The sequence below is a fragment of the Cryptotermes secundus genome, unplaced genomic scaffold (assembly GCF_002891405.2).
Source record: "Cryptotermes secundus unplaced genomic scaffold, Csec_1.0 scaffold2798, whole genome shotgun sequence".
Classification (NCBI taxonomy): Eukaryota; Metazoa; Arthropoda; class Insecta; order Blattodea; family Kalotermitidae; genus Cryptotermes; species Cryptotermes secundus.
Genome location: NW_019745152.1, coordinates 65,457 through 84,064, shown reverse-complemented (window position 1 = coordinate 84,064; position 18,608 = coordinate 65,457). Strand labels below are relative to the sequence as shown.

At 39.1% G+C, this 18,608-nt stretch overlaps 1 protein-coding gene across 2 annotated transcripts in view; it reads left to right on the top strand.

The window, feature by feature from the left end:
- Positions 1-17,437, top strand: part of LOC111875095 (UBA-like domain-containing protein 2-B) — a 33,150-nt gene extending 15,713 nt beyond the window's left edge. Inside the window, exons 3-4 of one of the 2 annotated variants that reach the window (XM_023871158.2) lie at positions 10,769-10,877; positions 16,257-17,437. In XM_023871158.2, coding sequence (XP_023726926.1) covers positions 10,769-10,877; positions 16,257-16,399 — 252 coding nt within the window. In that variant the 3' untranslated portion in view covers positions 16,400-17,437. Of the gene's footprint in view, positions 1-10,768; positions 10,878-16,253 lie in introns of both variants that reach the window. The other variant, XM_023871157.2, reaches the window with a different exon arrangement.
- The last annotated feature ends 1,171 nt before the right edge of the window (positions 17,438-18,608 follow it).

Sequence of the window (18,608 nt, the reverse complement as noted above, 5' to 3'; positions counted from 1 at the left end):
CCTGAAGATGGAGGCGATACGTTCCTCCGAAACTTCGGTTAACACCACATATACACGGTGCCAAATCCCGGAAGACTGCTTTCTTCATAACTGTAAAGTTTGGCGTGTTCAAATGTGCTCTTCGCAANCGGGCGAATGTCTGGTTTGAATGTTACGTAGAGATATTGCATTTTCGGACTTTATCCATCGTCCTGTTATACACCATCGTCAGAATCCTGTAGTAACTACTTGAATGTTATGGTTCTTCTTTTCCTTGACTCTGTTTTTTCCCTCATTCCTTTTTCTTTTCTTTGTTCTTACGGTTAGTTTGTGCCTTCCATTCTCATACTCTTTATTTTACTTCTCTTTCTCCTCTGCAATGTCATTTCTCTTATGTCTATTCTCTTCTGCTTTGTCTTCTGTGGGGAAATCGAGACCCAATGGGTTAACCACCTTCTCTCATGTTTTCAGACATCCCTGTTTTCAAGTTTACACTGCATATATTCCATCTGTGCGCTGCCCATTATGACCTGTACTTTTCCATGTCATATACTCGATGTCGCCTTCCGAATCCACCGTTTTCGTCGCATTTTTTATTTAATCGAAATTCATCTAAACTGTAGCATAAAAATCCTTCGTAACATGCTTTAGTTTTGTGATGAGGACCGCATCCGGACCGAGGACCACAGTTTATGTACCGTAAGCAATGACAAATTTGGTTCATAGATCTATAGTCATGGTATCCGTTGCAGGAGCCATCTTCATGTTATTACAGAAGTCCGTCATTTTGAAGGGTGTCAATATGCAGAGAGAAGTGACAGACAAGCCATTTTAAGGGTCATTCATCATTCATTCTTGGAGCTGAGCCCTTCTTGAGAAGCTGCCAGTTTTGCAGCTACTCAAGAATTTCCCAACATTTTATGGAACGCGAAGGTTCGTTACCGTGTTCACAAGAGCTCTCCACTGGTCCCTATCCTGAGCCAGATCAATCCAATCCATACCATCCCATTCTATCTAACAGCCATTTTAATATTGTTCACCCACCTACACCTTTGTCTTCTTAGTGGTATCTTTCTTTACATCTTTTCCACCAATATCATTTATGCATTCCTCTTCGCCTCTGTTCGTGCTACATGCCCTTATGTTTTTGGACAGCAGATGAGAAGACAAAAAAAAAAGGTTCTGGACTGAATGGTAGCAAGCATTACCCGAATTCAGTCTCCTCCTAATTTCCTCCTGGATCAAATTCTAATTTGTTGCTGTCATTCCCACATATCTGAACTGAGCCCCACATTTTCAAAATATATGTTAGCTATCTTTATGTCATGACTTTGCCCTGCATGCCGGCGAGACAGCAACATATATTTAGTGTTCTCTGCGTACCATTTTAAGTGAACTGTATAAAAATGAAGGGCATTTAACAACTTTGCTTAGAAACGGAAGACATTTAATAACATTGCAGAGAAATCGAATCTCTCTTTCCGTGGACCACTTCACTGCTACGCAGTGTGAGAATAGAGAGAATACAAACATACGTTGCAGTGTTTATGCGGCGGGGAATTCACCTCATGTGGACGGCTGAGAACCGGCGCTGCGCCGCTAATAGTAGTGTGGTAGTAAAACACATAGTAAGACATTGGCGGAAACAATCAATACGTCGGATGCGCAGCTGTGAGCCATTCAGTGATATCAAGAGGCCAGGCGTGGCCCTACAGACACACCCTCAGTTCTAATTTACCCAGGAATCTAATATCCCGAATGAGGGTTGTCATGATTTTCGTAAGTTCCAGCATGTAGATGTAAACATCCTCACAAGCTCACCATTTGTAATCGTCCCACAAATTTTCTTCTGCGTTATATTCAGTGTGAGTGTGGGTCTCTGACATTAAGGTATGAACGTAGACTGAGGGTGTTGAGGAGAATATTTGGACCGAAGAGAGCTGAAGTGACAGGAGGTTGGAGAAAACTGCATAATGAGGAACTTCATAACTTGTACTCTTCTCCAAGTATAATTAGAGTATTCAAGTCAAGGAGAATGAGGTGGGCTGGGCATGTAGCATGAATGGGGGAGAAGAGGAATACATACAGGATATTGCTGGGGGAGCCAGAAGGAAAGAGACCACTGGGAAGACCAAGCTGTAGGTGGGTGAACAATATTAAAATGGTTGTTAGAGAGATGGGATGGTATGGATTGGATTGATCTGGCCCAGGATAGGGACCAGTGGAGGGCTCTTGTGAACACGGTAATAAATCTTCGGGTTCCATAAAATGCTGTGAAATTCTGGAGTAGCTGCAGAATTGGCGGCTCTTCAAGGAGGGCTCAGCTCCATGAGTAAGTAGGTAGGTAAGTTATATTCAGTGTTGGGTTGAATAAAGTAATTGATATAAATGAACAGTCTGCAGTCAGCTGTGTCTGTGATAAGGAAAGACAGAGGTAAACTCCGGTTTGAGGTGCAGGAGAGTTTCCAGATTCATTCAGGTCGACTTTCTGACCTGCAGTGTCAGTCATTCATGAGCCGGTATGTCTTTGATACAGCGACTGGCTGCGCTCTGAACGACCGGAATTTGATTCGCGGCAGAGGTAGGACTTTTTCTCGTGCCAGTAGCCCTTCGTTGGTAAAACGGCCGTCTGATGCCTAGGGCTTTACTTCCCAGTCCACCCTACGTTTTCACGATGCTGTGTTCGAGCACAGGGGCAGCACAAGACACGCAGATAATCAACCCTAGAGATACACGTCTCTTGGCCGTGGGTCCAGAAGTTTTACTCATGGAGCTGAGCCCTTTTTGAGGAGCCACCAATTCTGCAGCAACTCAAGAATTTCCCAGCATTTTATGGAACCCGAAGGTTCATCACCGTGTTCACAAGAGCCCTACACTGGTCCCTATCCTGAGCCAGATCTATCCAGTCCATCCCATCATATCTCTCTAAGATCCATTCTAATATTGTCCACCCACCTACGCCTTGGTCTTCCCTGTGGTCTCTTTCCTTCTGGCTTTCCCACCGATATCCTATACGCATTCCTTGTCTCCCCCATTCGTGCTACATGACCTGCCCACCTCATCCTCCTTGACTTGAGCATTCTAATTATACTTGGAGAAGAGTACAAGTTATGAAGCTCCTCATTACGCAGTTTTCTCCAACCTCCTGTGACTTCGTCTCTCTTCGGTCCAAATATTCTCCTCAACACCCTGTTCCCAAACACCCTCAGTCTGTGTTCCTCCCTTAATGTCAGAGACCAAGTTTCACAACCATACAGAACCACAGGCAAAATTATAGTTTTGTATATTCTAATTTTTATGTTTTTGGACAACAGACGAGAAGACAAAAGGTTCTGGACTGAATGGTAGCAAGCATTACCCGAGTTCAATCGAGTAGCAGTAATAGTAGTAATAGAATTGGTGGTGGAAATACTTGACAGCCTCTGTGGTCTAGTGGTCGGGGCTCCTGGCTACAGATCAAGAGGTCCCATGTTCGATTATCGGCGCTACCAGATTTTCTGAGAAGTGGTGGGTCTGGAACGGGGTCCACTCAGCCTCGTGAGGATAATAGAGGAGCTACTTAAATGGAAAAGTAGTGGTTTCGGTCTAGAAAACCTAAATGAACGGTCTTGGGGATTCGTTGCGCTGATCACGCGGCACTCTCAATCCGCTAAAGTTGGCACTAACTTCGCCGACAAGCGGCGGTCGCTCGATCGGTATAGTTCGCTTGCGGACTCAAGTCTCGGAGTTTTTTTTTTGGGTAGAAGTACTAGCAGTAGTAGAGTAACAGTAGTAGTGAGTTGGCAGTATGGAAAACCGTATCTTAAGCTACGAATTATGTGGTCGGTTGAATTGGAATGTGGCGCGGTTTGTACAGTTTCTGCATCCCCAGCGCCTTCCCTCGTTGTTGGAGTTCGGCGGGAAATTGCATGCAGTTCCTGGGGCAGGTGTTGCTTATTGCTTCTTTGTGTGTTAAATTGCGAAGCACAGACACGCTCGAAATTTGCAGAATGAATCCCCACTTCGATATGCACGGAAAACCCCGTCTTTTAATTCGTTCCTGGGGTAGGAATAAATATCGACTGCGCTTCTCTTGAATGGCTTTCGTCTGCCTTATCCTCCTCATTTTCTTCTTCCCATCTCTTTCTTCTGCCTAAGTGTGGGCAGTTACGACTATGTAGTGCCGAGACGAAGAATGTGTGGAGTTTTACCTGCACTTCCCATACGTTTTTATGTCATATTGTTTAGTTGCAAAGATGTCATAACCTGTAAGTTGCCTACTAAGATTAGGCTCCAATCCAAGAAGAAAAAAAATGTGACTGTGACTACAACGATGATGATGGTGATGGTGATGTTTAAGGGCGTGGGCACACCATGGAAACTGGCAACCGCAACGCAACCGCAATTTCCGAGAATTGTTATCAGCCTGAGTTGAACACATGTTACTGACTGAGGGAACGGCAACGCAGTTTCCTCAATCTGCACTGCTCTAATCAGTAACGTGTTCATCGCAGGCTGATAACAATTCTTGGAAATGGCGGTTGCGTTGCGGTTTCCAGTTTCCTTGGTATGTACTCGCCCTAAGAAATGGTAGTCGTCCAAGAAGAAGGCGGTTATAAAATGGTAGCCGTCGAAATCGACAGGTTCACACCACCCAGATGCCAGACATCCATTGGCCCTTGTCTTATACTCCACATCCCAACCTTACAGTGATGTATGTGGGGTTGCAAACCCATAAGGCACTTTCTGCACACTTTTATTTTTTATGATAACTTGTTTATAAAGTGGAAAGCAGAGGGACATGTAAGTGAGGAACTGAGAATGTTACTTATTGATTTGTACAGCCCAGGGTTATGGTGGACTGAGATAATAGTAAAGGCTGGAAAGTAGTTGCTTTAAAACACTGAGGAGAATCGTAGGATATTCTAAAATAAACCTTTGGAAGGCAGGCTATCATGACGTGAAGCTTATTGAACTTGCTCAGGATTGGAGTGAGTGCTCAGTTTGCTTTTTGCCTACAGACTTGTTTGGCCTCATTTCTTTTTGTGAGGCATCCAGAAATGTAGACCCGATGCAACATATTTTGCCAGCAGCATTGCAGCCTGTCTGAGAATGATGGATCACTCCGATCTTAGAGTTGAAAAATATCTTGAGGTCAGTGATGTTGCCAGCTGGCAGGCCTGTTAGGAATGCGAACTGTAAGAAGAGTAAACTCTCGTCATTAGGATGATGATTATGATAATGGTGGTAGTATCATCAAAGATTATATCTCTGATTGTATTTTGACTTTATGAACTATGGAAGCTCGGGCTAACGAAAAGGACCATGAAGTTAGAGGAGATGGATGATGATGATGATGATGATGATGATAGAGGATGGATGATTTACTTGCAATTAAGAATCATGTGATCATCAGAGGAAAAGTGTTGACTAATGATGTGACTGAAAGCTTTTTTTTTGTGGTGATAGCATCAAATATAACTACTTTGCAGCTGAAGATGATGATTGGTTGATTGGTTATTAAATTATTTAATGATGAAGTATCGGCTGTGGAGATCATTTAGTTCTCACTGAAATGAGATGACTTTTAAATGTAGTATCAGGGAGAAAATTGTTATAGCCTATGTCAAGGTACTGTCTCGTAGTTCACCGAGAGAGAATAAGAACCATGAAGAACAAATCAAGATAGCTGGTGTCATTTCCAGGACTCAAACCATGTGCCTCCAGATTGAAAGTCAGACATGTTATTATGATGACGATGACAACGATGGGAGAAATGCGCCGAGTGATAATCGTCCAGTCCAGTTATACAGAGGTTCTGATGTTTGAGTTAGGAATAGCAGTTTACTCTGGAACATGTCCTAGTTATTTCCAAAATTAACACAAAATGGGGCAGGTTGCCCTTGAAATTTTGGAAGGAGAATAACTTTGGTGCAGTATTGTAGCTTCCTGTATGCTGGTTGGTCTAATTTTAACAGGGAGCATTTGTGTGTTTAGGACTGGGGAATTATATTTGTACTGGAGGGAGATAGAAATAAATCAGAGACCTGATGCCAAGGATGCTTGTTTTATTGGAACTTCAGTGTGTTAGTCTATTCAGAGAGACCAAGGATTCTACAGTTAACTGACTTCTATATTCAAACTGAATTTTTAAATTGTTGACAGAATGGTGAGAATGTTAAGGATTTATGTTGATTCAAGGGTGTAAGAGGTAGGTAGAATGCAAGTCTTTAACCCTATCACTGCTAGTATGTTAAGTAACTCTCAGTACCCTCTGCTGAATTATTTTTGAATAAATCTTTTCTAAATAATTTAAGTGCAAAGTATGAAAGTCTGTGATAAAATGTAACTAATCTTACCTCACACAGGGAACAGGCATCAGAAGTTGCAAAAATGTTGAATTATTCAGTATTTTTCACAGGGTATAAGTCTATTTAAATCAGGGTTGTCCAAGATGGTCAAAAAAGTACATAATTCACTATCATAGTCTTATCCGTATGTCACATGTTGACCAAAGTCAACAGCTTTATTTAAAACTATTATAGAAAGCGCTGCACACTATACAAAGCCATTTTTACTAGCCCTGTGAAATACCCTTGTCACATGACCATGGAGCACATGCCTTGCTGTGCAGATGCAACCTTTTACATTTCTTAAGCTAGAGGGCAGAAGAATGCAGCCATGAAAATGAAGGATGCTTCATTATGTTCCCAATAGATGACGCTATGCACCCGCCAAGTTTGAATGAGATTGGTGCAAAGAAACCTGAGATTTGAAATTCTAAAGTCACAAAACGGGTTTTGTCGATTGCAGCAAGGATGCCATATTTTTCAGAGATCAACATATGTCGACTGCAGCAGTGTGAGGATTAAAAACCTCCCCCACCTTCATGTCATAGTCAGCTTCATACAATATATTGTTTTAATAACTGAGAGCCTGGTGTCTGGTGACCAGATCATACTGCTGTAATTGTCATATGTGATGTGGTGTGGATCCTGTTTAATCACAGAAGAACAAGTCATGGCTGTGTAAGAAAGTCTGGAAAAAATATACTGCATTTTGGAGTGTAGAATCGCCAAATGCATTTTAGTAATTTTTCTTCTCTTGTTGGCCTTGATATTCATTTCTTGTAAACTTATTAACAGCGAAGATGCATGAAATAGTAAACTGTCGTAATATTCTGTATTAGCCACCAAAACCAATACAAAAGCAAACAAAATGACTTCTCCAGCATCAGATGACAGAATGCATGTGGGTACAGTATTGTCACATGTAGGGGTGACTGTAGATGGAATTTGGATTGGTGAATGCATTTGTTGACCAGTTAGACACACGACTCAGAACTACAAGCAGTTACAGTGCCATAGTTAATCTCCACAATTCACAAATTACCACAGCAAACTCTGAGCATTTTCCAGCCTGTTGTGGCTTTACCATCCATTCCCTGGCAACTGCTTCTAACAGTGGACATTCTTCAGCTTCATGTACCCATGTCCTCTGTTCACAGCCTCCTGTGCAGAACTCCCTAACAACTCAAAGTCAAAGTAATCTCATGATTTATTTCAACCGTCTTCCAGTGCATACACTCATCTATCTCCTCCTCTCACTCGCACTACATGTTTCGGCACAAAAGTGCCATCTTCAGGTGCTTATTCAATTTACGCTAAACTAGTTCATTGCATGCCTTGTCTTCATATTAAAATAACTAAAATATGTATTTATCATATATATTGATAAATGTTAAATGTTAAAAATATTAAAATTGTTCAGGAATTTTTTTTCTTCCCTATGTCGTATCTCACTACGCAGGTCACATCTATCCTCTTCTGTTGGAGCACTCTTTCACTATCGTGTATTATTGTGCTTTGTGTGATGTGGCTCGCGTAGTGAGATACGACGTAGGGAAGAAAAAAAAATTCCTGAACAATTTTAATATTTTTAACATTTAACATTTATCAATATATATGATAAATATATATTTTAGTTATTTTAATATGAACACAAGGCATGCAATGAACTAGTTTAGCGTAAATTGAATAAGCACCTGAAGATGGCACTTTTGTGCCGAAACATGTAGTGCGAGTGAGAGGAGGAGATAGATGAGTGTATGCACTGGAAGACGGTTGAAATAAATCATGGACTTAAATCAGTGCAACAGGACGCTAAAATATAACATCAAAGTAATCTCTCTATCGATCTTTCTATCTGTCTGTCAAGTTACATTGCAACTAACAGTCGGTTGTTCGGTAAGAGATGGGGCTCACAACCAGATATTTATCTGTTTGACAGTTACAGTATGGTATTTTTTTGGGAGGGGGGGGCAGCTTCTCTAACAAGAGGGTGGATCTGTCTTTTGTATACATTGCTGACCCTTGCCAGCATAGTCTTTCTCGGGCCCAAGTCCCTTGGGACTCAAGACCACGTTTTACTGTCCCAGATTTGAGACTTCCCTTTTTGTTCCCTCTTATGACACAGGTTCTCACAACTCTCCTAACAACTGACTTTGTCCCTTGCTTATAACATCTCGGCATGGACCACATGGAAACACCCTGTTTCCAACAGTAACTCTATTATTGCATGTGTATTCATTGGCGCAGGAGCATGTTTACTGAGTTGTTGCCCAGAAATGGTCGTTTACTGAGTCACCTCTTACCAGTGGGTCTGTATGCCACAATATTGTATTATCTTTTGATAGTTTCGACACTGTCCACTGCTCTGTGCCACAAAAACAGAGGATATATCAGGTTATTCCTTATTGCCTGCCCATTTCATATTACCCAGTTTTCCTCTATTACTGTCTTGTGTAGGGTGGTATGTGTGATGAAATAATTGTGGGTTCTACCTATATGTAGTTTGGAAGATTAGATTTATTAGCACCCTGGTTACATGCTCTTTTAATTATATTTAGGTACAGCACTAATGTTAATTTCTATGAATAACAGTTCACCATAACACACACACACACACACACACTGGGAACCTCAGCCTTCACTAGTCATCTCCTGGTAATGGAATTGAAGCAGTCTCGCTGTGACTAAATCTTCTAATCACACACCAAGTCTTCACAGGCTGACTTCTTATTCTTGTTCTAAGACGAACGTTCCATCGCTATCTCCTACCAAGAACCCAAGACAACTGCATTCACTTCTCTTATAAGCACTGCACTAGTCTCTCAGTCTCGTCTAAGCTATAACAGATGCTCGTTATATAAGCTTCACAGGGACCACATAGAAAACATCTTTCAGTCTTGACTCCTATTGTTGTAATGCATGCAACTGAAGGTTGTTTACATGTCATGGAACAGAAACGGTGATTCTTCTATTGATACCTTGTGTATATTTGGTTGTGGAGTGTTTACCGATCTGTTACCTAGCAATGCTCTGGCCATCCACATTACATTATTTTGCAAGTTATTTTCTACAAATCTTGCAAGATTTTTGTAAAGAATTTATAAGTGAGAACATGTGAATTTCAGCAACTTTCAGTTTGCACATTTTTCTCACTGATGTAAGGATGCTCAGAAATGTAGCTAGGGCCTTAACTAACGTAGGCTGTAAAATGAAATAAAATAATACATAATGCTGAAATAATAAAAGATTCACATATGAAGCTTCATGAAAATCTGTGCAGCAGTTCATTTAGGTCCTTAGATAAAATGACCCTAACCAAATGAAACCAACACCAACTGACTTTACAGAATTAGTTTATATCTGTTGTAACTAAATTTCATCAAGATTAGTGTTGTGAATTGGGCGCAGTTATGTTCTGATTGATAGGCATAAAAGAACATGCTTAAAAAGGAGCACATCATAAAGACTATGTATCTCATTTAAATCTGTGCTTGTGTGTGAAACAGTATTTTGTATGACGTAAATTTAAAGAGTTGAAAGGTAAAGTAATTTATACCTTAGTGTAATGTCTGTGCTGTTCATTAGCTGTTAAAATTTCATAATGTGTGCTGTAAGTGAACATCAGAACTATGTATGGGGGTGTAACATTATAAAGAACACATTTGGAGTCTTTGTTTATTCCAAATTAAAATACATCTATGCAATATATTGGCCATTGAAACAGTACTTGACAGCACAGAAAGAGCATCTGTTGTGTGACTGCTTTCTACAGCCTGGGAAACTAATATTTATTCATTCATTCATTCATTCATTCGTTCATTCATTCATTGTATATTCCATAAATCCAAATACATAGATATAGAACCAGTCACATAGTTAATATAGTACAATACAAATATAAATATATATGTACAGTTTATAATCATTAAAATAGATTAAAAAAAACATGTGTTAAATTTATATAAAAAACAGTCTTAGATCACTATACCTAAAATTATGCAATATTAAAATTGTTTATGCTGTTATCTTTATTTCTAGGCAAATTTGTTACTAAAGAATTCATCACCTGTATAAAAAGAAACGTGTGTTAAATTTACAGTCTTACATCACTATACATAAAATTATGCAATATTAAAATTGTTTATGCTATTATCTTTATTTCTAGGCAAATTTGTTACTAAAGAATTCATCACCTGTATAAAAAGAAACGTGTGTTAAATTTACAGTCTTACATCACTATACATAAAATTATGCAGTATAAAAAGAGTTTTGCAATAAAAATGTTGTCAACTGAATTTTAAAATTTTTCAAGTCATTAGACATAGATTTGATTTTTGGTGGCAAATGATTAAAGATCTTTACCCCCATGTAACATATTCCTTTTTGGAATTGTGTTAGACTAGTTTGCGGATATATGTGGATAAAATGTATGCATACAACATTTTGTTTTATGTTGCCAGGTATGCACACCATGTAATACACCAGCTACACCACCAAACTTTCCTGATGCACTCTTGGCTTTTTCAAGGATGTCAACAGGTGGAGAAAAACTCAGTTCTTCACCATCAGGTGACTTCACTGTAGTTGTGCTATGACTTCAGGAGGAATTAGTTTACTCTTTAGTGTTAAGTGTCTTTATACTAACCAGGAAGTTGTAGGAAGAATGCAATGATGTCTGTTACCATTCAGATGATGCAGTCCATGTGGTGTGGTTAATAATAACCACATTTTAATAAACAAGCAATGTAGTTATCATTTTGTGTACATTTTCCACAAGTACTGCTTCCAACTGATGTAATTTCAAAAATTTGCACCATTGCCATTCATGTAGTTGTTAATTAAAAAATAACTATTTTTACAGAAGATATAAGTGTGTTTATGATCTGTCTTCATACTAGATTTCACATGCCCAGCTGCACTGGTTCATAACATGTCACCATATGAGTAAAATACAGAAAGATACATATAGATTGTAGCTGACATATATTGCAGTCTACAAAAAGAATAATTTTCTTTACTCTTTGGAGCTTGAAATTAATCTAAATATTATTTAAAAGTTGAGTTCCATCTTAATCGAAACACACTGTACCTTAATTTAAAAAAAAGGTTAGTGATGTTTAGGGAAATAATAATTGTTTATTGTATCATGTGAAACATGCATATGCACAGTGCGAGCAAAATGTTGAGTCTTCTTAATATGAGGGTTGGAACTTTAATAGTGGCAACACTGCTGTAGAGACGCCATGCAACGGAACCAAATGTCGCTCATACCACACGTTAGTTACATACCTACCTACCTCAGAGCAAATGGACTCTCCCTTCCCACATCATACGCATGCTCAGTGACGAGAAGAACAGAGTCTCGTGTTAGCTGGCGGTCTAATGTAGTGTTGTCACGATGTTTTCGAAACAGGAACAACGGAGTTGGATAAAGATTGAATGTGCCAGAGGCCGTACAGCACAAGTGTTATCAAGGTCTTCAAGAGGCTACTATTAATAATGTTATATTTTAGTGTCCTGTTGCACTGATTCATGTCCATGATGTGTATTCATGCTAACCGTCTTACAGTGCACACAATTTCACCTTTCTCTTCAATTTTACACTACATGTTTCAGCACTAATGTGCCATCTTCAGGTGTATCTCTATCCACATCAAACTACTGCACTGCATGCCGTGACGTCTTCATTCTAAAATGACTAAAATGTGTATTCATCACGTATAACAAATTCTAAATGTTAAAACCTTTCAGGATTCGTCATCCATATGTTGTATCTCAAATATGCGAACCATGCCAATCCTCCTCTACAGGAGCACTCTTCCTACATTCATGTGTGTACCTGCAACGTGAAATTATTATTAATACCACATTCTGACTTTTATCTGTTACATGTGGTTTTATAATGTTTAATACTCACTGCTCTGTGTTGTGTCTTGCTCCTGTGACTGCATGCATTGTACTGCTGGATATGTGTGTGTGTGCTGTCTTCATTTTGATTGAGTTGTGATGTTGTGGGGGTAGGTGGTGGGGTGTTATTATGTTGTTCTGTGTAAATAGCGTGTAATTCGTGAAATATTGGGTTATATATTTCTTTATTTATATTGTTCATATGCGTGTTTTTCTATGTTGTTCTGTATATATGATAGTTTTCCAATGTGTTTAAGTATTGCCCTTTCTTATTTGTTGCTATGATATCCATAGTATAGTGTACCATATGCATGTCCTGTGTTTAATATGTGTTCTGAGTATCCTGTATTGCTGTTATTGTGTCTTATGTCATGTATGTGTTCTTTATATCTGGTATTAAATTTCCTCCCAGTTTGTCGTATATATTCCATTGGGCAATCTAGGCATTTCATACTATATATGCCACTATTGTTATATTTATTTATTCGTGGTCATGATTTTAATATATGTTGTAAATTGTTCTTAGTTCTAAATGCTATTTTTAATTTTGTGTCTCAAAATATTTTTGTTATATTTCTTGTTTCTTTTCCTATATATGTGAATGTTGCCCATTTTTGTTTTTGTTTTTTGTCCTTCTGAATTCTCTGTAATGTTCTGCTTTTTTGCAATGTTTTGTTTTCTGTTATTTGTAGTTAGTTTACACACTGTTTACACAGAACAACATAACACCCCACCACCTACCTCCACTACATCTACCCCCACAACATCATAACTCAGTCAAAATGAAGACAGCGCGCGCACACACACACACACACACATATCCAGCAGTACAATGCACGCAGTCACAGGAGCAAGACACAACACAGAGCAGTGAGTATTAAACATTATAAAACCACATGTAACAGATAAAAGTCAGAATGTGGTATTAATAATAATTTCACGTTGCAGGTACACACATGAATGTAGGAAGAGTGCTCCTGTAGAGGAGGATTGGCGTGGTTCGCGTATTTGAGATATGACATATGGATGACGAATCCTGAAAGGTTTTAACATTTAGAATTTATTGTTATACATGACGAATACACATTTTAATCATTTTAGAATGAAGACGTCATGCCATGCAGTGCAGTAGTTTGACGTGAATAGAGACACACCTGAAGATGGCACATTAGTGCTGAAACATGTAGTGTAATAGTGAAGAGAAAGGTGAAATTATGTGCACTGTAAGACGGTTAGCATGAATACATATCATGTTCAAGAGGCTTGCGGGAAATCTGCATTGCCTTACAGAATAGTGGCAAGGTGGCTAAAAGCCTTCAACGAGGGATGCCAAAATGCAGCCATGTGTCAGCCACGTCGTCCTAGTGTCAGTGAAGAAGAAGTATATGCTCTTTCCATGTTACTGGAGAGTGATTAACACCATACGATTCCTGAGCTGGCCCGAGAGACAGGATTAGCGCATACAACTGTGCTTCACATTCTGAAGGAATGCCTGGGCATGAGAAAAATTGCATCATAATGGGTTCCGCATAATTTGACAGAAATGCAGAAATGGCTACAATACGACGCTGCTTGTAACCACTTGGAGCGCTATGAGCGTGAAGGATAGGCTTTCTTGTGCCTTATTATTATACTGGATGAGACATGGGCCAAATCGTACGAGCCACAAATGAAACGCCAATCGAATGAATGGCGTCATTACAGGTCAGCACGAAAATCAAAAGTTAGTCAGAACCCCAGCAAGGTGAAAGTTACGGTGATTCTTGTGTACAACTGTGATGGTGCTATCCTAATGCATACTGTTCCCCGACAGCAGACCGTCAGTGCGCAGTATTACTGTTCATTTTTGGAACACAACCTGCGACCAGCTTTGAGAAAGAAGCGGCGACACTTTCTGCAGAACCCCCCCCCCATCATTTTGCAGGACAGTGCTCGGCCACATGCAGCACAAGATGCGGCTGACTTTGACTTGATTCCTAAGATGAAGGAACCATTTCGTGGCATTCACTTCAGAACTGTTCCAGAGATTCTTGAGGCAGTAGACTGCTCCATTTGAACCATCACCACAACAGGCACTGCTAAAGGTATCCTGTGACCTCCACATCCCTGGCAATGGTTTGTACACAATGCTGGTGACTACACTGAAGGACAATAAAACTTTGAAACATGCATCTATTTGTATCAGTTGTAAATAAATACACATAGTTGCCACTATTAAAATTCCAACCCTCATATGAAATATGATAATAGTATAGTATGTAATCAGTATGTGTTAAAGGGTTAACCAAAAGGTGCTTACTTTTTAAAAGAACTAAGGTAAAGGTAAAGGTGTAGCTATTCCTATAACAGGCTGTGAAGGCCCATAGGGTTGTGAAACGTCAAGGCTCTCACATTTTATGTAGACAGTCAGCTCACAGATGGCATTAAGGTTGTCAGCCTTACGCGCCACCCACCCTTTACCCCCAGTAAGATTCCTGGTACTCATTTCTGTTAGAGGCATAGTCAACCCCAGGGCCATAATGCAGCTGGAAGAATTAGATAAATTGGGAAAAAGAAAATCCACCTCATTGGGACTCAAACCCACTACCTTCCAGCCTGTAGCATAGTGCCTCAACCAACTGTGCTACTGCGTGCCCCATTTTAAAGTAACTACTGTAACAACTTCTATATGTATAGTATAAACTCCGTCATAAGTGCAACACTTTATTGTAGTTCTTGTCAATATTAACATTTGAGTGCAGTGTGACAGCTACGTGAAGTGAAATACACCTGATGATGGGCGGTTGCGGTCAAAATATGTAGTGTGAAAGAAGGGGGACAAGAACTACAATGAAGTGTTGCATTTACAATGGAGCTTGTATTATACATATAGAAGTTTTTATAGTAGTTATATAGTGTAGTATAGAAGTGTGGAATGTAACAGGATGCTTAAATATAATCTACATAACAAAATGTTTGGAACCTTGCATTGAGTGACATTGGTGTCAGTCTAGTGCCATAAATCCCAGAGGCCACTGTATTGGTATTATTGACAGCAGGAATTAAGAAGTACAAAGGCGAAGTGGTCAGTAGAGAATGATGTTTGTATTAATTTTTGTGAAATTCTGTTGTCTTGAAATGTATGAATGGGAACACACATGGATATAAATGAATAAACACTAACACCAGAAACCACCATCAATTTTAGATCCAAAAAATAAAAGTATTACTTTTCACCCATTCTTTGGTGGCCCACACAACTCACGATCTGTTGGAAGTTTATGAGTGATGTCTTTCTGAGCCCATATTTACACCCTGCGACTTTCAATATTGTCCATGTTATGTGTACTGCATAATTTATTCTGTATGTTTAACATATTTTGACTTAAATTGTCATTTCATTATGAACCATTTTGTATCCATCAGAATTTGATCATGTGTTACTTTTCCAGGATTTTATAATAAACATTCACTGTAATGTAGTAAATAAGGATAGAAAATTAATTTGTAGGAGCCTGAGTCGTAACTGTTAGATTTTAGGTTATCATAAAATGCTGTTTGAGATAAAGACATAATGTAAAGGTGATTGATCATAAATGGTATGTATGTAAGGGTCTTTGGTACCACACTAGAGAACCAGGAAGCACTAATGATACAAGTTACATAACTCTAACTGAATTTGTGGTGTGATGGCTCAGTCAGTAATTTGACTGGCTCAGGCAGGATGACTGGAATTTGATTCCCAGCCAGACAGGGGCCCTTTCCCATACTTTGCTATGATGTCCACCCTGTCTCTTATCCAGTTGTATATGGAGCTCTTTCTCCAGGGGGAAAGTGGCCAAAGTGTGCAGCTGATTATATCTCCATCTAGAAATAAAGTGAAGCATGTATGATGCTTAACCTCTGCTCTCCCTGTATTCTATGGTGGTGTGCTTTGGTATAGTGGCAGTTTACTTCCTGTTACTGTAGGATGTGTTTTAAAACACAAGGCAGTATGAAAATAGAGCAGTCTTACAGGTGTGTCAGCCATAATGACTGTTTTTCCCTCTGTTCCATGAGGAGTGTTCTCCACATCACCCAACCAGAACACACAGCAGCAGCAGCAGCCACAGCCACAACATCCCATGGGACTGCAGTGTCAACCTGGCCAGCAAAGCAATGGGCTTAGTGTAGGGGTTGGTCTGGGTGTTGAGCTGCAGAGATAAACACATTGAGAGTACTCCAGTTTAAATTGTAACTAAAGAAAGGAACAAGAGAAATGCTGCTTCTGGGCTAGCATTGTTCATCCACTGCGTATGGCAGGGCCGTAACCATCGTTTTTAAGAGCTATGAGTTCATCCCCTCCGGCAGAAAATACACCCCATTGCAATGGGAGTTAGTGCAAGGATGTTACATAATTAATGAAGGAATGTCTTTTTCCTTTCTTTCTTTTTTAGATATTTACATCATAATCTTTTGACAGTTTTCTGTCCCTTCTTCAACTAACAGTTGTTATGTTGCAATGATGTTGAGAGGTTAGACAATAATAGATGATGTAGTGTTTGTGTACACACAGTTTGATGATTCCTTATGCGAAGGATGTGCAGCGCATTGCGTATCATGTGTATGTGTAGTCATAAGTGTGTGTGTAATGTATGAGTGATAGTTTGTGTGAATGACATAATCAAGTCATATGACGATTATCATGTATTGTCAACATCATGGCAGTATTTGAACCATGTTCCTGTTACTGCCAACCGTATCTATGTGAGTTCCCTCACTATGAACACCTGTTGTTTGACGTGTACAGTGTTCAATTTTATGTCTTAACAATAAGAATTGTATAGACTGTAGGTTCATTTTTTTATTGTTGTTACTTTATATCTCCTAACATGAAGATAGTCATGTTGTATATTTGTCGGTATTCCTATTTTCAAAAATCGTGTAAATAATATTGGATATTGTTGAAAGTAAAATATACCTGTGACAGTTCTGTTGATCTAATATAAGTTTTGAGAGTACAAGATTGGAAGAGAATATGCATATGGTATACTATATTGTATGTCACATTTCATGCTAGTAATAATGTAAATATGTATTATAGATTTTTAACCTTTTTGATGTGCATCATCTACCTGCGCTTGATTATGTTGCCGCAGTTGTGAGAAGTTGAAGCAGTGTTGATTATGAGGGTTATCCATTATGTTGTGATCATTGTAAGGTCCATGGAGAAATGAAACTATAGATGAAATTATGTTCTTTAACTNAAAGGCTTGAGGAGAATATTAATAAATAAAAGGGAGGAAGTAACAGAAGGCTGAAAAAAATGGCATATGAGGAGCTTTATAATTTGTGATATTCAGAAAATATGAAGGGAGATACCGCTTTAGAAAATCACATATAGTTGGGAGGTTAATATTAAATTGAATCTTAAAGAAATATGATGTAACAGTGGCTAGGATTCATTTAACTCAGGATAAGGTTCAGTCTCAGGTCTTGTGAACATGGTAGTAAACCTGAAGGATTCTGTGAGATGTGGTAAGCATGACAGCTGGGCAGCAGTTAATTTTTCCAGAAGTATCTTGTGCCATGGAACTCATTAATTAATGCATAATACCTTATTTGGCTCATTGGAGTTTCCATTTTGGGGTACTGGACTTTTGCTGCCTGGCCCTGTGTTAATTAACTTACCCAGCACCCTGGAGATATATCCTTCCCTGCTGGTGAACCAGTTATGCAGATAGCCCTACATGGTCAACTGGCTGGTGTGTAGATCCTGATGATGAAGATTCATTTACATTTGATCAGTGATAAAGAATAATATTTGATAATTGTTGGCATCTGAGATGTGAGGCTGTGTAGTTTGGGGGGAGATACTTGTAAGAATTTCAGAGGAACTTGCTACCTCCATGTGTGGGGTACTCTTCTACCTTATTGGTTGAGGCAGTAGATTCCTTCAGAACACTGGTAAATATGCAGGCTATATGGCATCATATCCCAAAAGGCAGTAAACTTGATTGTCACTACCATGAGGACCTCAAAACTCATGAGCCAGATTTTGATAGCTAAACTGTACCTTCTTATCCTGCAGCTGTCTGACAGAAAACATTGTCAGTGAAATGAACAGGTAAAAGTTTACTGGCTAACAGTTGTTGACATAAATTTGTAGTATCTAATATGATCATATTAATATTTTGTGAAAGTGTAAAATGCACCTTACATTCAGATTTTTTCAAAAATTGATCTATAGCAGTTGTAAGCCTCACTTATAGTTTGATTGTTCAGGTGGGTAACAGTGCCCAATTCAAATTTTCTGTAATACAGTTATTGGAAGCAGACATTCCACCTGTGCTCAAGTCTAGTTCAAAATAAATAGTTTAACCTCAAAATGATTAAATATCACTGATGTAGTAATTCTTATACCATGTACTATGC